This window comes from Rhodnius prolixus, unplaced genomic scaffold (genome assembly GCF_049639745.1).
Source record: "Rhodnius prolixus isolate KJV_2025 unplaced genomic scaffold, Rpr scaffold_18, whole genome shotgun sequence".
In the NCBI taxonomy this organism is placed as follows: domain Eukaryota; kingdom Metazoa; phylum Arthropoda; class Insecta; order Hemiptera; family Reduviidae; genus Rhodnius; species Rhodnius prolixus.
This window is the reverse complement of record NW_027411636.1, coordinates 1301134-1323574: the sequence shown is the minus strand read 5'-3', so window position 1 is coordinate 1323574 and position 22441 is coordinate 1301134. Positions and strand designations below refer to the sequence as shown.

Below are 22441 nucleotides of genomic sequence, written 5' to 3'. Positions count from 1 at the left end.
CTGCAAATCCATAATTTTTTTTCGATATATTTAATTCGTAGAAACATTCGACCGTGCATTGTATTAAAATGTCAGTTCTGACTTGAGGAACGGTCCCGTTTAGGTTAAAAGATGTAAATATTAAATTAAAAAATCTTACTTAAATTAAATTAAAAGTAAAATACTACTTGTTCCGGTAAAGGAATTTTGATTACTAACTTCCAGCACACCAAGGGATATAGCAATTATTTAGGTTTGATAAGTTAAAATAGAAAGACTGTATTCCACATACCTTGCAGGTTTTTAATCAGATTCATCAATAACAAAATATTTACATCGCCGTATAATGTTAAATCAACTTTAGCGAAAAATCTATCGCCAATAGTTAGCCAATGTTCCCAATTCTCCTCAGACCATAGATCTTTCTTTTTGTGATGTTCGTACTTGAATACGTTCCATATTCTGACCAAATCATTGTACGGACAGCGAGACATCAATTCCCAATTTGGGCCTCTTTAATTTTAGAGAAAAAAAAAGAAAGAAAGAAATAAAACATTTGATTAGTAAAACAAATTTAGGGAAGAATGGACAAAGTGCTACGTTTACACAGTTCATTAAATATCAGTGTGGTAAGACTACCCAACCACGTTTCCATTACTAACTCTTCATTGAGTTTTCCAAGTAAAATGTTTCTAATATGTTTTTCTCTCTAGATGGGTTCAATGACAACTTTAAAGGAAATCTTTGTTTGCTCTTTTTGAGGAAAACCAAACACTAATCACTGTGAGAGGGAAACTGAAATCTTATAAAACTGTCGATATCCATAAATCTGGGCCAAAAAAACAGATTTTAGAAATTGGTTCTACATGAACTGTAGCCCAAAAAAATGAAGAAACGCCGAGAGCACTCTAAGAGGACCTGAGAGAGCCACTTAGCGAAGTACACTTAACGGAATGTTTTCACTTTTTCCAGATTTCCTAGAAACCATATCAACGATTTCCTTTTAAACCTGGCACTTCCTTCATGCTTCCTGAACGTGGGTAAAAGCATGTTCTCAGGGAAATCCTGGAGGCAAGGTTGAGATCTCCTCAGCTCCATTTGACTAAAAACGCTGCCTCATTACCAGGGTAGTAATAGTAATTAAATAATTATGTCAAATTCCAAATTAGGAGGAAATCGATTGAGTGGTGTGCCGATTTATTGAATATATTTTTGGTTTTTTAGAATTTATACGTTCAAATTTTAAATTCAAATTTCAATTGCGAAAGGCAAAAATTGAATTGTGAATCCATTTTTGGTCGACTCTCTCTCCATTAATAAAAAGAGAAACTTTTTCTAAAATTAGAAAATACCTTGTCAAAATATCGCAGGTGTCCGTAATATAACATCTATGAACGTATCCAATCTGTTCACCTTCCGGATGTACAATTAATCTTTGTGTGACCCTGTCCAATAGATAACCTTCTCTGCGTGGAAACAGCAATACTAACAGAATGTTCCTAGCGTCGTTAAAAATCCTCTGCTGTATATATTCAGTTTTATCTTTGATGAACGTAGTGGCCAGGTAGATGTCCAGTAGAATTTCATTGCTCTTCCTTAAGTACTCCAAGTTTTCGTAGGCAGTTCTAGTAATCTCCTTCAGTCCGTACACTACCTGGAAAATGTTGACAAAATTAATTCTGTGGTGGCCAATCATGAGGAAAACCTGGCTAAAAACACACACGCACCACTTTCATTACCGTGGCTAACAATCAATCCAATTCAGTAGCCAGCGTATCGTTACTGTCCAATTTATAAGATCTTTCCATGATTTCCTTATCCTTATTCTTATTAAAAGGAAGCAAGAGAGTACCAAGCGACTTTGGACGGAACTCTACCACCATCCTTCCTGAAGTGCCCTAATCGAATTTCCTTTGATTTTTCCGGTTATTGAGATATTCTATTCACACTCACACTCACATTAGCGAAACTGAAAACTCTACATTGCCAACCTCCATTGTACGATGTAAAAGTTTCAGTGTCTCAGAGACTTCATTCCTGGCCGATTCCACTGGTTTTCTGGGCACCCTTTTCAAGTGATCAGCTCTTTCCAGCAATCGTACACATTTCTGGATCTTATGGCGTACTTTCCTCTTTTCCGCTGTTGTGGGTGCAACTATGATTATATTCCCAGTGGATGTGGTGTCCATTAATTCTGTACGAATTCTTTTGAACATGGACAATAGTAATGTGCGCGCAGAATTTGTTACCTAATTTGGGAAAACAGAATTATATACACTTGATTAAAGGAACTAGTGCGACATTGTCACATGATTTGACGGAAGTAATTACCTCTTTGGCGTATTGCTTATAAGTTTCTGCATCTTCTATTTCCTCCAGTTTCACCTGCAAACAGATTTATTAATCGATTGTGATGACAATAAAGATGCATAATACTTCAAATAAATAACAAAATGAACTAGGCAGAGAGGATACAGTTCCCTACATGGGTGCTGGATTATGCCAGCATAAAAAGGTGGACGCTTTGGCGCCTCAACCCTTTTGTCGGGTAGGCAAAAGGTTTCTTCGAAAATAGTCGAAGAGGGAGGTAGAGGCATGCAGAGGTACACTAAAGACCAATCTTCTGCTCTGAGTCTTTTAGGCGAAGATCTGCTTCAGAGGGCAGATTGAAGAAGCTGGGTCTAGAACGAGATGGTACGTTCAGATTTGATAGGGAGATGGAAGAAATTTCAATACTTCGCCTAGAAAAGTCGGCGACCCCATCATTCTGGGATGGTTCAGCAATCTGAGAAATTGCCAGATGCTCGAGGAGAATATATTATCTGTGGAACTCTCTCCGATCGTGGGATTTATACGACATCAGGACCGTAGTTGCTTCTGACAGTGTGATGGAGACTATTGTGATTGATTGTTATAGTAATAAGTAGCAAATAATAAATTGTTATTACAGCAACAATATGTTAATGCAGCTTACACTTTGCACTATTGGAACCGGAAGTGCTCCCTTGTACAGAAGTTGTTTTATAGTGTTCTTGTTGGAATATCTTTTAATCTCTCCAGTCAAATTGAGGTCAACTCCTTTCAAATAATTAAGCGCTTTTTGCTTCAGCTCGGTGCACAATCTTTTGTTCTCCTCTTCGCAGTAAGTAAAGTAATTAGATTTTGTTCCAGTAGACGCGCCAAGTTTATTGTCACTGTCAGACATGTTCAGACCTGACTCCGACTTAAAATCACTGCTACCATTATCGCCTCTAGAGTCGAAATGGCCGTCCTCACTGGGTCCCGTGGAAGAGACCACCGCCAGAGCGCTGCTCCCTCCTCCACCTTTCCACTTCCCACGTTTCTTTTTATTTCCTTTGCGCTGACGACTCTTATTCTTGCTTTGATAAATCTGCGCCGGCAGCTGTTGTTGCAGCGTTCTCACCTGCAGTTGCGGTGTTAGTTCCTCTGTCTTAGCAAAACAAAACAAACGAAAAAAAATTGTAATTATTAAACATTTTCTTTGCTAAGTTGCAGAAATAACAGAATTTGACGTGATTGGCCTTCTTTTCGTGTTCACTAGCCGACAGTTTTTAAAACCGCAGAAGTAGCGAATTCTGGACCTCGGCACAACGTCTCTGTTTAAATAACAATACAAATTTTATTTTCTATGTAACAGTATAATACGTTTTTATTTTACATTACGTCGTCTAAAAAACGCCTTTCAACTGAATTTCAGCCGGAACTTTAGTATCAGCACCGACACTAGCACCAAAACGGAAACCACCTACGATTTTTAGATCAAAACACACACATCATTAGATAGAGAGCTGCGCTAATCCACAATAAATTTATTATAATGAAATTACCGGCATACATTTCTCTTGGCTGTCTGCTTTTACATCCATCACATCTTCGAATTCATCTCTGTCGAAGTTAGTTGATGCTGTAGGTTTGATTTCATTTGAATCATCTTCAGCTGCGGCAGTACATTTTTTAGACTGCACCAACATCTCGTCAGCCAATTCTAAATGGAAATCACCGCTGTATTGTTCTAGTGCTTCTCGCTCTAGATTCTACAAAAAAATAGAAATATTTCTAAGGCATTTTCTTATTGTGTTTTGATAAGTTCTAGTTAATAACTACTTGATGAAAAGCCAGCAATAGGCGAATTCTCAAAAATTTGTGGCAACAGAGTAAACTAAATTTTTAAGATGAATAATTGGGTAGAAGAAAGTCCTGGCCGTCAGAGAATTGGATGTCTGGAAGATATACACTGGAAGACCGAACAGCTCCGGAATATATGTCCAATATTAAACTAACTTACATACAAAACAACATACATACCTCTTCTAGCTCGGGACTGAGCTCGGTGACAACTGTCGGCACCAGGCTAGTTTCCGAGGCTCGATATTGTGCCAAAGCTTCTCGTTCCAATTCCTCAAATTTAATCTCAAGACCACCATCTTCTTTTTCTTCTGGTTCTGTTTCCTTTTGTGCCAACACATCTCTGTAAAGGCGTCGATCAGGTTGCTTACTTTGCGAGCATATCATACCCTTAAAAAGAAAGGCAAAGTTCAAAAGTTTAAGAAGCTTTCCTCAGCGGATGTGAGGGAATCTAAGGCTTTCAGATTCTCCAAATATGAGGAAAATATTTGATATGAATAGCAAAGAAAATAGTATTCAAAAGAAGAAAATCAAGTTTCAAACTATTTCCAGGTCTTAGGTCCTTGAAACTCACTCTATCTCCCTACCTCCTAGGTCATGCTGCTCTCATGCAGTCTCCGAGCAAATCAGCTACTGATGAGAGCACACATCCAAGCTGATTCGTTTGGCAATTAAAGTAAGACAAATTTCATGATCTACACCTCACTCTAGAATTAAACTACAGGCTATAATTAGGTTTCTCTAGTCAACATTGCACCTGCTGTGAGATGGTCAGCTGTGGAATTAGAGAATCCAAATGGGCGGCCACTTCTGTTAGCTTCTTAAAATCTTGGTCTTTCTTCGGAAAAGCAGCCTCCAGCCATATGTTTGTTTTCCTTATAATATCAATCGCTGCATCTGCAGAGAGAGAGAAAAAAAGAAGGAAATCAGTCAATACTTCTTCAAATAATTCTTCGGGTGGCAGAACCTCTGTCTAAGACATCGTTGGCAACATAGATTAATAAATGATTCAGCAAACAAACCCTGGGTTTTCGGTAATTCTGGAAAATCAGCCGCGGCCAGGCTGTAACTGTTGGAAAGCGAGACAGTATAGGTGGGTAAATTTGAGGCGCTGGCTGAAGAGGATCCTTCTACGGGCAGACTGCTTCCGTTTACTAAAAAAAAAAAATTAAAACTGAAGTCATTATGATTTCCATGAATCCATAGAATCTCTTCTAAAACATTATATTCAAAAAGATTTTCTTACGAAATTGTGTTGTGACGCCTGAAGCTCCGCTTTGCGACTCTTCATATGACCAAACTATTTCAGAATTTTGTAATACATTTACACTGTGTGGCTAGAATCAGAAAGACTATTACTCATAAGTATCAGCAGACATGGGCATCTTCAAAGGGTTGGGGCAGCCCCCCCCCCTTAGAGCCTACACAAATAATTAATGAAAAAAAAAGATAAAATAAAAGAAATATGAAGAACTTACAAAAAAATATGGCTACCAATAACTGACACAAAAAATAAAAATCTTTTCATACGTCGAAGAAAGCTAAAAATGCAGAACTTGTGGGATATGTAATTAAATTCATACCTGAGAATGTTCAGACATACCTCAACTATTTACCAAAAATAACCACATAGACGATTTGAAGATACTGGCTTGAAACTTTTACATTTTATTTAAATTACGTTAAATTTTATTGATATCAAGTAACTAAATTCTTTAGCAAACCGATGATACGTTAGCGGGATGATTGTTTATCACTTAGAAAAATCTTCTAAAAAAATTTTCTAGTAAAATGTTTAAGTGATAAGCCTTTAGGAGAAGACCATGTTTAAAGAAAATCATGAATGACTTACATGTGCAGCAGACCAGTTATCATCTTTGAACGGAAACAATTCATTTTGATAATTGGCATCATAAATTGAAGGATATCTTGGAGGACTGTGAACAGACAAATATAAAATTTAAATTATTCTTGTATTTAGTAACCACACGACTTTTCGGGTAACCTAAATAACATTACATAGAAACCTTCTTAACACGAAACCATCATTCGCAACGGATATAAAATTTTCCTGCTTTTTTTGTTACATTGGTAGGTTTCAATTCAGCGTATGGCTTGTGTGATGAATTATGGATAGATTTGTATTATTTATTTTACATAACTTATTACATTTGACATGGTAAAAACCGTTTATCTGTTTTTATTTGTTGCTTCGTATTAAGGGTAAACGTAGAAATCGCTTACACCTTTAAAGGTATAACTGAAGAGTCATCAGAGGTTAATTTTTAATTTTTTGTAATAACTCGAACAAATAAATACAATGAGACGGGTGAAAGTGAAGTGAAGCAAAGAAGAAGAAACAAGATGAGTACAGATCCTCTCAGAAAGTAAACATGAAGTACAATTAGGCTCCTTAGCCTCAAACGGAATGATACAAATATGATTACTGTTCCCATCAGTTCGGAATATAAGTATGGTAATGAATTTTTTTTTATTGAAGCATGCATTCAACTTTCGATACTTTTAGTAACCATTTTTTCTTTTACAAGCATGCATTTCAGTCCCTATCGATCAGAATTTCTAATACTACCTTTTGATCCAGAAATAATCTTTTACACACCTTTTTTTTTAAAAAAAAGAGTTTTTATCTGGACACCTACGGCATAAGCGTATTCTCATATTCATTCTCATTACAGAGCTGATGATGTTGACCAAGGTTTATAATTAAATTGTGCTACTTCCATTTTATTTTAATGATCAATTGTAAAAATACTAATTAAAGCTGCCTCGTCGATGGAAACTAATTTCTTGACCAAGAGGAGATCAAGTATACATGTGCCAAGCTGCGGGTGCTAATCAGTACGAAGTACTAAGTGCCAGAAAAACCAAGTATTACTTCCAAAGGCTGAGATACATGGAAGTCATGATCTTATTTCAGTTCTTTGATAATAATTTTAATCTATGGTTGCCAAGTATTCAAATGGAATAAATTTTTATTTGATTCAAGGTATATAATTGGGCGTGTTTTGTGGAAAACCTATTTCAAATAGAAAATTCTATTTAACAGTAAGTAGCCTTTGTGTACATTAGTTGCTCTTTTTCCAGCCCATTGAAGTTTGTTAGCTCCAGATACACCCATGTTACGGAGTCCATACTCCGTAACATAGAAGAGATGGAATCGTATATTATCATAGACTGCACTTTATTGTTGGTAGATATCGGCTCGTCATTAACTCATTGCCATCGTTGTTATTAATGATGAATTTTCGGATACCCAAATATTTTTTGAATACCTCTTCTCTTCTCCATTTTTCCCCCTAAACTTTGTATTACTTCTTCGTTTGTCTTTTTTTTTTAAAGATCACTTGCTTTTATTGATGTTTAGAACTAAATTTAATTTATCCAATAAAGCGTCCAATTCTTTCAGTTTGAAAGACGATCCATTCTATTTTAATGAATGAATTATGCTCATTCAAAATTAAGATTAGCAGATAAGCTGTGCATGCTAAGTTCAACGGGAACGAATTCAAGCCTAAAGCACACAATATTGACTTTTTCTATTATTTCTAACGATAAACTAGGATAATTTATTATCTATTTGAATGTAGCAGCATTGTAATGTTACAACGTGGGCTCAGAACGTTTCTTGGTTAGAGAAAGAAGGTGAACGATTTAGACTAAACTTTCATTCCCTGTCAGAACAAATATTTTTGTAGTTCACTATGGCTACAAAGATTAAGTTTTGCAGATTTTACAGCCTAAGCTCTAGGAGTGGGGAGGACTGACTTGCTGCATTCGCCCTCTAAGGTAGTTTTGTTTTCTGGCAGACTTCAGACTTAAATTTGAAAATTTTAATTATATGTAATAACCAAGTGGAATAAAATATCAATATTTGCATACCATTGTAAGGGCGGAACTAACACCGATGGATAGAATTCAGGCACATTGGCGTTAAGTTCACTGTCATATACTTGTAGCTCGTCTGTTCTCCCTGACGAGGAGTCTGCTTGCACTTCCTGCACTATCAAAACCATTTCTGTTTACATCATTAACCATTTATTTAAAATATAATTTTTTCCTATTGCACACGTGTAGATTACTTCTGAGGAAGGGACACTTTCCTCTAAAGCACTATTTCGGCATTATGTACAATCCTACCACTTAGGTACTATTAAGGAGGATAAAATTCGAGTTTGAAGAAGAATACGCTAACGGAAGTAAAGAATTTCCACATTTATGAGATTTTCTTGCTTCTATTGCTGATCGATGCAAGGTCGTTGATGAGGCTGGATCAGATTTTGACCTGTTGTTGTATTTCTTTCAATAAAGATTCGTTAATACGGTAAGTTACGTCATTTGCTAAAGGAAATGATACTTTTTCCGGTTATTTTTTTTCTAACTTGTTCTTGTTTTGTACCGAGTTAAGTGATGTGAGAAAAAGCTCTAAAATTCATTAGAAAGAAATCATTGTAGTACAATGATTTCAGAAGGGCATAAAATTACTGCAACTGAATTAAAATCACCAAGCTGATTTAGCAGCCATGTTTCAAAAGCAAAAGATAAAACTACTTAGATTCGTCTTTAGCTAAACAGTTGCGATGCGGAAAAACTAAAACGGAAATACTCACTGAACACAGAGAGAGGTTTCCACACACGTAGCAGAAATTCCTACAGAGACAGAAGGATGAATTGGAAAGTCTTGATTTTAGAGTATGAGGAATTTTCTTATAGCGCTAAGGAGATCTGTAGGGGGAAAAAATGGCTACTATTCCCCACGCTGCGACTACAAGCATTACTCCTTTATCTGTGATATTTACTGAGTAGTTGGCAGAGAGATTATCAAGAGGACAAACACTAATAGTCGAATTGGGAACAGCCGTGCTGATAGCATTGGGGCATTGATTACCGTTCTCCAATAGATTGCTACTGAATTTAATTTCTTCCTCTCAAGAATCATACAGCGGAAGTCGAGGCGTGTGGGTGTTCATTCTGACTTTCGTTTTCTGCTTCAAAACCGGAAGACCTATGTCGTATCATTTAGAAATAAAATGAATGATGATATAAATGGCATTGCATTTAAATTAATTAATTTCATGTAGCAGTATTTCCGCAAGAGAAACACGACTAGCTTAATGTAAACTAGAAAAGCTTTTTTAAAGTTGTGCTTTGCTGTTCCGTAAAATAACAAAATTCTATGTATGATACAATCCGCCTCAATTTTGCGAAGAAAGCAGTATACTATACAAAAAACACAAAATAGATGCACAAAACTTGAAATAAATAAATGTGTATTACTTTTTATAATTAAATTACAAACACACTTTCAAGTAATAATAAAATAAAATAAAAAAATGCAAATCCAATTCTTAATGGAATTAAAGTTAGAAAATTGGGAATCAAGTTAAACAAACTGGATAAAATAGAAATAAACAAATTGAAACAAATAAAGACGCTATTAAAAGAGAACGCGGCGGGGATTAGTTTGGGTCTTTTTTAAAGAAGCACACAAGTTGACTCATTCTTACTTGATTTCTCTCCGGCCCATAAATTCTTCACTGACGACTGGTGCAGACTACTGTAGAGTATGATATCATCCATAGTTTCCATGTTGTATGGCAACACTGGTTTGTTGTTGCTTTCCATGGCATCTAGAACAAACAAAAATCTGGTAAGAAGCCAACGACGGCTAGGCTCTCTTTTATCATCTCCAAGGGCTGAGCCTACCCAAAATATTTTTGTGCTAAAAGACAAAACATTACTAGTTTTTTTTTTTATAACTACCCACATTTAAGAATACATTTGATTAAACAAAAGAAATCGTTTGGCATTTCGTGCACTACTAATAAACGGTTATAACCTCGCGCTTGCACTTTGTGCTCCTGCTATTTTCTGACTCCTAAGGGTCCGAAAGCTAGTCTTTTGACTATCTTCGGGAGTTGAAGCACGCTTTAATCATGTCAGTTTAAACCGAAAAACTAAAATTTAAATGCTCTGTTACTGTCCAGTTCTAGTCATAAAATTCAATAGCCAATTCCAGACAAGCTTATCTACTGCTGAGTTAGTATGCTTCTTGAGTGTGGAATTCAAATAAAATTGTATGTGGTACAGTCTGACAGAAAATAAAAATTAGTTCTTAATCAATTATTATATTATTTTTTGTATGCTAGAGATGTTAGCTTTAATTTCAAACGAAATTTTCTCGGAAACTCTTAATAGAATCCTCGCCATTCTTCACTCGCTAAGTGAATTAAAACTAAAAGATCTACTCTTCAAGGATTCTTGGTGAGAAATTTACATGTTCAAAAACAGTTTTTGTTATTCTGAAAGAAAATTTTAAAAATGTTATTCAGATTTCTCTTCCAACATGTTTTCATGGCCAGTGTTCTATGACGCCACGTGGACAAGGCCACAGACAAACCAAATAAGTAACCATGATGGATGGAACATCATGACTTTTTCCTACAGAATTCTCAATTTCCTTATTAATACTTAACCCCTTCAATATTATATTCGCGTGGAGTAACTGTGCTAGAGGGAAACAGTAATTTGTAATCTAAATGTAGAATTGAGGAAAGCGCTTCAATTGAAAACTGATAGTACTTCTGTTTGGCTGATTTCAGTGAGCGAGACCTCAGACTGCTGAAGTGACACGTCTGCCTTTACAAAGGGACTGTCTCATAATTTTTCTGGCTCTACTGCAAAAAAGAGATTAAATAACGACGATGATCACACATATACGCAGCTTCGGCAATGCGGATGAGAGAACTATCTTGTGTAAGTTGGATTACTTGCCATAGTTGAATATCTGAAATTCGGAAGAGTTGAAGCCTGGAGCGGTCACAACTATAGAACCCATAAAGTACCGATTTTAGAAGCTAATCTTACAACTTCTAGGTTTTAGATAAAAACAGTTCTCTTCAGTTCACGCCAGACTCCTACTGGCAGGATCTTAATGGTGTACCTTTAATGGCTCTTCAGGTCGCGATGGCACAGACATACTGGCCAACATTGGCGGAATCTAATCTACTCACCTTCATTATCTCTCGTTGGTTAAATCTAACAATCATTAATCTCTGATGATTAGACTTGCAAACCCTTTTTTACTAATCAAATAATGAAATATAGGAAACTTTTATCCAGGTAATTTATTAAAAATAGAAATCATACAAGTACATAATAAGCTTAGTAATTTTAAATGTTTAAAGAAATCTGTTCCTTAAGTTTTTAGAAAATCTATTCTTCTGCAAGGAACCACAGCAATGAAGACTGAGAATAAACTTTAAATTGCACCCAGAAACATTCAGGAGCATCTCTTCATTAAAAGAGAATTAAATAGTTAACAGAAGAAGAAGAAAAACTAAATATTTATTTGAATTTTACAACTATGTCATTTACACTTTTTCATTTGTAAATTAAAATAAAATAAAACAAAAGTTATAAACAAAGTCTAAAATAGATCCAACCTTTAGATTTAAGCAATTCAAATAAAGCTTGATAAGATTCCATCATATTGTTGCTGTTCTCTCTTCTCTCGCAAGCGTCAAAACTCCAGTTAAAAAATTGTTCCGCCCTGGAAAACAGCATTAATATCTAAAAAAGAAAACCCAAACAAGAAAGTAACATTTATAAAAGAAAACTTTTTTTTTTGTACACGCATTTAAACTTAAACCAATTGCCCACGTTTCCCCCTCTAGAATGTTAGTAAGACCAACCTAAAAGAATGCTTCCTGAGAGATGGCCGGGAAATAGATTTTGAAAAGAAACAGTACGGTGGGTAGGTCCAACAAAGAACAGATGTCTCTCCGATGTTGGCAAGTTCGAGGACTTTTGAGACAATGCTGTCTCTGGAATATGAGAAAAACCGTATAAGTTAGAGTGTATAATGAGTGGCCAATCTCAGTTCTTAAAGTAAAAGCCTAAGAATCTCCTACTAAAAATTGGTTTGCACATGTGTCCTTAATAAAGTGTAAAATTGTCATTTCCTACTGGCGGAATCCTTAGAATTATTGACATCCAAACGGGATACCACTTATAAGCCTGCAGCGATTATTGTGTTTACTTATAACGTTCACCCACTCATCAGGTTCTCATAAATTCGGGAACTGGAAAACTCTTTTGTTTTCCAGCGCGGACCTATCCGGTCAACATAATGTATTCATGGAACGATCGCAATACTTACCTCTTATGAACTTTATTTGACCAAAGCAAGAGATATATAGTCATCAAAGAACCGTCTAGTGTTTTATCGTAAATGGCGAAGTTAAAAACCGTTCAATCCACTAAGTATACCGTACCAAGATTTGCTGATCATTCATACAAATCAATACCTAAACATTTTTCAGGTTCAAAGTTTGATTGAAAACTCAAATATACTGTTGTGGCCAGGCAAACGACCTTATATTGTAGCATTTTTCGTGATTAAATTTCTGTCCCGAACCGCACTATAATCATAGTTTTCTGAAAAAATGTCAAATCCAAAATGGAAGGCCCAAAATAAGTTATGGCCAATTTCAAAAGAAACGCTTTGGCGAGTCTCTACAGAAAACTCACCGCCTAAGAAAACGCTGTAATCAGTTTCTCAATAACAAGTTTAAAAACTGATTTAAAGAAAATCTCAAAAAACAATTCAGTTTAAAGTGGTACTTCCAATTGATTTTGTGAGCTCCCAGGTAGCAGATAAAAGAAAAAGGAAAATTGAAAACTCACTACGATTTTTCGTGTTTTGATTGCACACACAATCACTTTTTCCTTAGTCATTAGACCCCAAAACGCAAATCTGCCCGATTGCTTTATCTTAGAAGTGATAAGAAAATTAAAAAGATCTATGTGGTCATAATTCATGTCGAGACAGCTGTATCAGATTTGAGACAGTTACAATCAAATCACGTCAAGATCTACAAGAAAGTCCTCTAATTCCTACCTTTGGATATCCGTTTAGAAGAAAATGGTTGATCCAGTTGGGGGCGATTTCAGTCTTTCTATACCGGAGAATGGTGGTAATTGAAGCTTCTCATTCTCACAATTTGAACCTATACAAATCGGCTGTTGAATCCTAAAAAAATTTGTTCACAATCAACAGTCCTTTTCTTTCTTTTTTTAAAGTCTTAAACCGGCACTTTTTGGTTGTGTGAATTTTATAGTTTCTTTGAATTACTTACCTTGCAGAAGAACTCATGATTTTTTCATTTTCCAAATTGTTCATCAATAAATCCACACTATTATTATTTGCAGGTCGATTTGATAGTTTTAATATATTTTTATATAGATTCAAATTGGCCATTTTATAGATATCAACATAATCTTTTTCATTCCACCATACGCGATCTGCGTGCGATGCAACATGTGTGAATGCTTGATGAAGTGGTGATTCATTCGGATAGAGATTCATATTTTTCGCCAGAACACAAAAATTAACAGCCTGCCACAGCTTCTCCAAAAATCTATTTTTGGGTTCACTAAAGTCCAAAAAAAATTGCAAAACAAAAACAAAAAATAATAATAAATTGATAATAAACTGAGAATTCTCTTTCAATAAGAATATGTATAACTATTTGTTTATATATAATTAATAATTCATCTTATTTACTTTCACAAAAGTGGGCAAAAATAACATGTTAACATTCGGTAAATTATGTAGTTAATGTAACCTATATTTAAAAAACACATTTCTTTGATTTAAATTATTCCAGACATATGTTAGATAACCCTCTATTTTCTTTAATTAATATTTCTTTTGTTTATCTGATTAAATATTTTCATTTTTTTTAATAAAAATAAATTATTTATACAAATATTTATGCATAACTATTATTATTTTAACTATCGTCCAAGATGTTTACAGTAAAGAAGTCAAATAAAAGAAATTATAAAATTATATCATTTACTACTTGCCGAAACAAAAATTGAAATTTGGTGAACATAATGATTAGTCAGAATCCGTCAACAAATGAAACAGATATAATTAATAAGACTTATTATGAAATGACTAAATTATAACATATAATCTATCAAAGGTCCTTGTGGCGCTAATACATACTGCATAAATCAATTAGAAAGTCGGTTGACAAAGATCGGAGATTCTTTTTAAGTGATATTTTGAGTTGGACAAACATCGCTAACCACTGATCATTATGAGAAGCCAGTGCTCACGGCCTAATTGAGTAATTGCAACAAATTGAAGAATCTTGAGCTTATACTTAATCCTTATTTTCCTTCCAATCACTCAATACAATTTCAAATAGGTTTCACATTTCAATTTTGTTATGTTCAATTGATTCTTCATTATGTTTGATTGATTGATTCCAAAAATTCTTAAGATTCATTTAGAAATTCTCCGGCAATCATTATTCTAATTAAAAATGGCTGCGCCTTACAAGTTAACAGCTGATAATGCATGGTATATGTATCGTTTATATAGTGAGCAGAGTTCTCTCTGATATTTTGTAACAATTGTTGTGGATCAAATTTAGGAACTGCAGACGGTATAGACAGCACTAGCTGTCTAACATAATCGGACAATGTGACCACATCAGAGGAACTGGTCACCGTGGATGATGGGCTTTCAGATAGGTTTGCCTCCGTCCAAGTTGTGCCCTCTGTGGTCATTCCATCCTCGTTATGATGAAATGTTGGTTCGTGTTCTTTGGTTAGCTCCACTGAACGTGCCGTACTGTTAACAACGCCCATTACAGATTGACTACCTTCCACAGACGCTTCTGAACGTAATCCATCTTCATCAGCGTCTTAAAAAATTATCAAAGAAACATAGTACAGCAAAAAGTTCAATAATAAAAAAGCAACACATAAAAGATAAGAAAACAAATCGTATATGCTTTAGTTTAATAGTAAATAGATATTGAAACTTCTCATAACTTAAATCTAGCTTGAAATTCAACTCAAAATAACTCATTTCCCAATCATTGGTTACTTATGAGATTTTGCTCACGTGTAGACTATTTCTGTGCCCACATACGATAGAAAAATCAACCACTAAGCTGCAATAATTTACGAGATAAATAGGAGTGTAATTCTTTTTCTTTTGCGTTGAAAAAAAACTTTGTTTGCATCACTAGTTACGACAGTTTCTACAAACCCAGTAGTTTCATCAATTCATTTACTCACGCTTGAATATACTGTACTCTAGAGTTCTAATTAAAAAATGGCTGCGCCCTACAAGTTAACAGCTTGATACACGTGGAATATGTATCGTTTATATAGTGAGCACAGTTCTCTCTGATATTTTGTTACAATTGTTACGACAATTGTCACATATACTATTGCACCGAAATCTGCAAAGCTAATGAGTATTGCGGTACTGGGTTAGATTTCCGATCGAGGCCTTGGATTTTATTTAATGTTAAATGTGGTAACTTTGTCGTAAAGTATCTTCCTTCTTCTTCTTCTTTCCTGGCTCTACAACCCAGTGATGTGGGTCTTGGACTCCTCAATATGCTTCCGGCCAGTCGTCTCTATCTCTAGCGGCCGCTATCCAGTTACGCAGTCCGAGGATATTCCTCGCGTCCTGGGCAACTCCATCATTCCAACGCAGTCTAGGTCTACCTACCCTCCGTCTCCTATCCGGGGCCTCGCGCAGCAGTTTGGAGGGAATCTCATCGGCACTCAGCCTCGCCACATGGCCTGCCCATCTCAGCCGGTTTAGCTTAATCCAGGCTACTACTGGGGGTTCCTTCATTAGATCGTATAACTCTCTATTCTTCCTACGTCGCCAGGTCGTGCCTTCACGTACTGGGCCGTAGATTTTGCGCAATAGTTTTCTCTCGAACACCCCTAACGGTGTTCATCTGCTCTTTGAGATGGTCCAGGTCTCTGAGGCATATGCCAAGACAGGCCTAATGAAGGTCTTGTACAGCCTAACCTTGGTGCCTCTTGTCAGCAATTTACTTTTAAGGTGCTTATTTAGGCCATAATAGCACCTGTTAGCCACTCCTTCCTATTTCTTGGGGGAAGTCATTATCTGCGTAAAGTATCTTCCACGTCACCTAATTGGTAGTTTTGGGCCGTAAAGCCCGCCAGAAAAAAATTAGCATTACATTACAGCACCGTATCTGTGTTCCGAAGCCGTTCGAAATTCGGACATAGTTCTTAGTAAACATCATTTTATACTTATTTTATTATTATATGCCACTAGTAAATTGAAATTGAAAATTGGGTAAATGTACTAGTAGGAAATTGAATGTTTATTAACATACCTTTTATATCAGCGTAGGAATTTCTTTCAGCTGACAGTTTCTGTAAAGTTTCTAAGATTCTGTTGTGATTAGTCTTCAGTTCGTTTAAAAGAGTGTTTAAATTCTTACTATCATTTCTATCTTCCACTATATCTGTTATTTTTAAATTACTTTCGCTTTTATCAACACTACTTGAATCTTGTTTCTTGTTTACAGCCTCCTCATCAGAAAGTTTTTGCAAAGTTGCTACAATCTTCTTATGATTAGATTTTATCTTGTTCAACAAAAGATTTAAATTGTTTTTATGATTTTCTAAATCAATGGTAAACTCTATCTTATCATTACTAAAAAAATTAGTAATTGGTTCTATGTCAGATTCCACTGAAGACAGCTTTCGTAGATTTTCTACAATCTTATTATGATTCGTCTTTATTTCATTTAATATTTCGCCTAGATCATTTTCTGTTTCTTCAGTAAAAATTTCTATTATACTATCATGACGGTTTGAAGGAGCTTCTTCTTCCAGCTGATTGTTTGTGTTTTTTGTTGCTATATCTTCACTGCTAGAAAAATTCATTTCATCTACTAATATTTCTTCCTCGCTAGTAGACTCTTTCAGCACATCATGTTGACTAGAATCTTCTAAATCATCAGCAACGATAACCTCTGTAAAGAAAAAATATAAAAATCGGTTTTAAAGGAATTTTCTAATTGAGAATCAACAATGATATTAACCCCTTAAAAACATAGGCTATTCTTTTCACTAAACGCAGGCCGATCTTGTATCGACATGCCCACTTCGGGGGACGGTCTGTGCTGTAGGCTGCCACTATCAAGTATCTTGGAGTATTACTGGATCGTGGGCTGATCTTTACCCCCCCACATAAAGGACAGAGTCAATAAAGGTAAGGCAGCCATTCGGGTACTATTCCCGCTGTTCTGCAGGGACTCTAAACTGTCCCCAGAGAATAAATTCCTGCTGTACAAGGTAGTGGTTAGGCCCATGTTACTTTATGCTTGTCCCTCCTGGAGTTTCGACATGTCGATCCAACATCACCTCGCTGCAAATTATCCAAAATAAATTCCTCAGGCTTGTGACAACTTCCCCCCGCTACACGCGTATTATAGACCACACCAGCATGGACTATGTAGAACACTACATCAAGTACCTCGCTACTGGTTTTTTCAGCAAATGCGAATCAAGTCACAACCATCTCTGCAGACGAATAGGTGACTATAATGTGGACACGGTGCACAGGCACAGGAGAGTTAGGGACTCCCTGAATATAAATCTCTCTAATAAGCTGGGGGTTTTTCATTGTTTTTCCCCTTAGTATAGGATATAATTTAATAAATTTGTTGTAAGAAACTATGTCTGGAGGTTATAGTACTTAACTGGCACTCCACTCTGTATGTATGTACGTATGTATTTTATATGTTAAATAAACTTTTTTATCTATCTTATGTATCTATCTATCTTATGTATCTATCTATATTAACAACAAACTATTTTCAGTTTTTTGTCTGTTTCTAAATTAAATTTCTTGATAAAAAAAAATCAACCAAATGACTGGTAAGAGATAATTAAATTTGCCTTTCAAAAAAACTTGCTTTGGGCGTAGCTGATAAAATTTTCTCGGTAAAGATCTATTCCTGGCGATTTTCTAAAGACAGTTATGAATAGTTTGTAAAATAGCTTTACATCAATAAGAGCAAGATTTTCTATACACGAAAAAATACCCGTTTATTAAAGATTTTAGAGAAGTATTTACAGAATTACTGAAACAAAAACAGCTATGCGTGTGATACAAAGTCGTAAGAGTTATCAAAACAAAATAAAGAGCTACAAAATGCTATGAAATAAACTTACGGAAATTACTCCACATTATAGTAATGCTTCAACTACAGATGTTTTCATTTGCTTTATCACAACCATCAATAAGAGAACAATTAAGATACGAAAACAAATAATATTTTTTGATTGACATGGCGAGCGATACATGATAACTTTTATAAAATAGCAGCTTTCATTACCTCCTTTTAAATCATCATTTCTAGGTTTTTTTGATAGTTTTTTCCGTTTAAAAGTTTCTCCTCTAAAGAGGAAACTATTCGCTTCATTATAATCCTGCTGTTCCCAGTCATAGCAACAGTTCAACGCTCCAGGATCTATAGGATGTGCTTCTGCAATCGTCATAAAAACAAAAAAAGTTATTTTAATATATTCTTCAATTATCTAAGATGGCATCTATTAAATTATTTGTTAGACGATATAAATGATAATGTTTTTTGAAAGAAAATACTTTCATCACGGCCGCTCAAAGTACATTTACGTGTTAGTTCTTTACAACAATTCTAAGTAATTCTTCTAATTGGTAAATAGGAAGAGAATAAATTAACGCACTAGATTTTGCCTGTTTAAAAACTATCTCAATCATCAAACTTGATATTTCAATCAGATGGTAATTTCGTTCCAAGTACTAAAAGTTTTGTCAGAAATTCGTTCATAAATTACCACTTTAATCAACAGATGTTTAAGCAAAAAAAATCTTGAATATTTTTTTCAAACTTCGTGTAAATATATGTGTATTTAGATCATTTGTCTAGGAACAGATTGTGGTAGATTATTCACGAAAGTGTCGTATGTAATGCTCTATAAACTGTACAATATAATTTATAATTGGCAACACTGATCTGACACCAAAAAAGAACATTTTAAAACCTACCCCACTCAGGACCAAATACTTATCAACGATAGTAATTTTACAATTGAACAAAAAGATAGTTCTTAATTAGTACAAATTTCGCAACTATTTTTTATATCATCAAATCAATGTACATTGTAATCTTTTTTTACAAAAAACATGTTCCACAGCCCTGAAGGTGACCTAGATCGAAAAAGATTGGCAAAAAAATTATGAAAAATAGGCAATAATATTTACCTTTTAAGCTGTATAATTTTGAGTAAAAAAGTAAATGAGTTTTGAAAGCGCGATGTTTCTAGAAAATGAATAGTAAAGAGAACCTGGAATACAGTTTACAAGAGGCGGTTGTATGATTGTTCATCCCAGAGAGATAATGCTTTACTATGGTCAACTCCTCCCCAAGAAGACGAACAGTTTTTTTTAGACTTTTAAGTACCTGTATTAAATATATATCCACCCGAATGTAGAATACATTGTTTTCCAGAAGGCAAAATATGTATTCGGCCATGTTCTCCCTTGTTATGGATAAAATTATCCGGGTCAAATAGTAAATATAGATATTTTGTAGTCTCGGCTAGGAAAAATGATTCCATACGATTCTCTTGGGTATGATCTCTTGTATCTTTAATCTGCAAATAATAATAAATTAATCATTAATAAAATTTGATTTTCTCAAAACACAAATAAAATATTAAGAAAGCTGCAGTGATGGTACCAAACTGGTTCTAAAATTTTAAGTTAGTACAATAACAAATATAGATGCTCACTTGCCAAGAAAGACAATAATAAGTAAAGTTGGCTTACACACCGTGGCGTATCCACAGGGAGTTTTTGCACTGTGCTGAATGCTCCTCAAAATATTTAATCCTATATCCAACATAAACGGATCTCCTGTAGCCCTGTATAAGTACATAGCAGATTCAGCTAATTCCGGTCTTAGAGGGTAGCTCTCTCTATTGGTGCCCGCTTCTCCTTGAGCTATATTGTAAAATTCCGGAGTAAATCCATACTGTTTCCAAACACTGTTGTAGTTGTGCATAGATCTTAAAGCGCTCTCTATATCTCCTGTAATGCAAGTGAAAAATGTTGTTCAATAATAACATATCAATTTAAAAAAAAAAAAAATAGCGTCAAACTATAAAAGACCAAAATTACTTGAAGATTGAAAGCCCCAAACACAGCTTAGAAGCTTTTATTTTTAGTTGAGAGTTTTTTGTTTCCTCAATAAGTATTTACACTTTACAACATTAAACTCAATACTCAAAAATACTAATTTATAGCAATCATTTTACTTTTAAATTAATTAGGGCAAACGCTCATGCTTTAAAACTCATAGTGAAGGTTAACTTGTTTTTTCACAGTTTACCTATTAGAGTTAGAACTCCTGGCCAATAAGCTTCTAAAGATTGAAAAACTGGCAACGTAACCTGTCCTTTGTGCATAGAAGCCCAAACATACCAATGGTTCTTTCTTAAATACTTATCAATAGGACGACGAGCTTCAGAAAACATTGCCATCAATTCGGGACGTTGTAACAAAATGGAGCCTTTTACCAGATATTCAAGATAGGAATCTACCCCAGCTCCTATTCCTGAATCTCTTGCAATCCACCGTCCTGTCATGACGTCTATGTGATTACCAAACAATCCGATCGGGGATCTATGCATGAAGAGCACTCTTAAAGCATTCATAGCCACCTAAAAAAAAATATTGTACTTTATTACTCATAAAACATAAAATAAAAGAAATATTGTTAATTATACTACAAATTTATTTAGGTTATTCATAGACTCATGCAAAGTTTCCAGTCCTTCTCTTAAGTTGATGAGATCTTATTAAAATTTCATAATAAAGAGTGTTTTCTGCTATAAGTTTGTCTGTTACGATTCGTGCAGAAACAGCACTAACTTTATGAAATAAACAAACAATTTTAATTTAATTTGGCAAATGTTTTGTGACAAAAAAACGAACCTCTTCATAAATTGGATCACCAGTCAGACGTGATAGAGTGGCGAATTCAAGAATAAAAGTGCCAACTCCTGCTGTACAAGTTACAGGTGTCTCTCCCGGAGGTACTCCATAGCGGAGATTCACAGTTCCTACCGGCATACCGGTCTTCGTGTTAAACGCTGCCAATAGTCGTTGTGCGACATCTTCGGCTAGTCTTAACAAGGGTCCATTACAAGGCCAACCTGGTTCCACTTCAACTCCTGCTCTATAATTTTAAAAAATCAAATGATGTGCACTAACATAACTTTCTCTTGTTGTAAATTACTTTTTACATTAATTTTACGTTTTGCCGGTAAAATCTACACAAATTCAATTCTTTCTCTTTTATAGAGAGAGAGAGAGTGATAAACAAGCAAGAACGACGAATGTATTCTCGTAAGAAATAAATCTACATAAAATATGACTAGGTGTTAAAAGCAGAACATTAGATTTAACCTTTGTGAAAATAAATGTGCACTTAAAAGTCCTCCAACAATTCTAATATTCGTCTCAAATACAGAAACATTTATGTTAGCATCGAAATTGGCCGTTGTTGTGACAATATCCACAACTCTTCTAAATTCTGAATAGTTTCCCATCACCGCTAATGTATCTAAAGCGTCTATCAATGTCAGAGAATAGCTGAAAAAAAATGAATATATGTGATTTTGTACTCATTCAAAAATTGAACAAGATTTATCTAATAAATTCAAACAATTTAATTACCTGCCCCAAGTGTCAATCCCATCACATGTAAGTGGCCGCAGTTCATCATAAGGATATGCATACTTTATGTAACCAGTGTAAGCATGGTCGAACATTTCTCTCACTTCTTCCCTGGAAAAGTAAATTCATTTCCTCAATTTGAATTTTATAACAAAATCTAAACTAAAACCACTTCTAACCTTAATTTAACTAGATCTTGTTTGGTATATTTTCTGATAGCATAAACATAAGCATTGGTTAAGATACTAAAAATAAACACATTTCTATATATTCCATTCATTTTAGTACGCGATTAGTAGAGAACTTAAAAAAAAATACTGAATTAAATGTCCCGCTTCGTTGGGTTTTCACGTATCATAAAATCAATTTGGAGGATAAATAAAAATAATTAATAAACGCATTTTAATTGGATTAATGCCTTTGGTAGAGATAGGGCCAATAATTTTCAAAGGATTTATTTTCATTCCACTGACAGCCTATAACACCCAAACCTTATAACCTCTCTCAAGTCTCAAATGATAACGTTCAATTACAATCGATTGAAAGAACTTTCAACTATAATCGAAAAGACAAACTTATCGACAACCTAAATTAATTTTTTTCAAATTAATTATAAAGATCTATGGAAAGTTTCTTAACCATGGATCGTAGTTATTGCAAAACGTTACGATTCTATCACCAAAAATAACGTTTTGAAGACCGCTGTCT

General features: G+C 34.7%; 2 protein-coding genes and 1 long non-coding RNA gene across 15 annotated transcripts in view; 1 reads left to right on the top strand and 2 right to left on the bottom strand.

The window, feature by feature from the left end:
- Positions 1-13843, bottom strand: part of LOC141462214 (uncharacterized) — a 60006-nt gene extending 46163 nt beyond the window's left edge. For 3 of the 8 annotated variants that reach the window (XM_074143889.1, XM_074143890.1, XM_074143891.1), the window contains exons 1-15: positions 13284-13513; positions 11589-11695; positions 9651-9773; positions 8026-8146; positions 5978-6062; positions 5372-5462; positions 5148-5279; positions 4883-5022; positions 4306-4515; positions 3828-4034; positions 2954-3430; positions 2311-2364; positions 1971-2228; positions 1332-1633; positions 272-492 (exon numbers count right to left, since the gene is read on the bottom strand). In XM_074143889.1, coding sequence (XP_073999990.1) covers positions 272-492; positions 1332-1633; positions 1971-2228; positions 2311-2364; positions 2954-3430; positions 3828-4034; positions 4306-4515; positions 4883-5022; positions 5148-5279; positions 5372-5462; positions 5978-6062; positions 8026-8146; positions 9651-9773; positions 11589-11695; positions 13284-13513 — 2758 coding nt within the window. Of the gene's footprint in view, positions 1-271; positions 493-1331; positions 1634-1970; positions 2229-2310; positions 2365-2953; positions 3431-3827; positions 4035-4305; positions 4516-4882; positions 5023-5147; positions 5280-5371; positions 5463-5977; positions 6063-8025; positions 8147-9650; positions 9774-11588; positions 11716-13045; positions 13178-13283; positions 13581-13711 lie in introns of those variants that run through there. The other 5 variants (XM_074143885.1, XM_074143886.1, XM_074143888.1 and 2 more) reach the window with 5 other exon arrangements.
- On the top strand, positions 5486-11582 carry LOC141462216 (uncharacterized). 6 transcript variants are annotated; one of them, XR_012463151.1, is made up of 5 exons: positions 5486-6601; positions 6822-7191; positions 10746-10899; positions 11104-11265; positions 11347-11582. It is a non-coding gene; the product is annotated as an uncharacterized lncRNA (long non-coding RNA). The 6 variants fall into 6 exon arrangements; XR_012463150.1 differs by lacking the exon at positions 6822-7191 and having other exon boundaries at positions 5489-6601; positions 11020-11265; XR_012463149.1 differs by lacking the exon at positions 6822-7191 and having other exon boundaries at positions 6128-6601.
- Edem1 (ER degradation-enhancing alpha-mannosidase-like protein 2) lies at positions 13668-22241 on the bottom strand. The gene is made up of 10 exons (XM_074143894.1): positions 21913-22241; positions 21734-21844; positions 21464-21649; positions 20990-21233; positions 20385-20715; positions 19827-20083; positions 19455-19647; positions 18348-18497; positions 16335-16979; positions 13668-14867 (listed from the first exon to the last, which is right to left on the bottom strand). Exons 1-10 carry the CDS (start codon positions 22011-22013, stop codon positions 14437-14439), a joined length of 2649 nt encoding a protein of 882 aa, XP_073999995.1. The 5' UTR covers positions 22014-22241; the 3' UTR covers positions 13668-14436.
- Between the last annotated feature and the right edge of the window lie 200 nt (positions 22242-22441).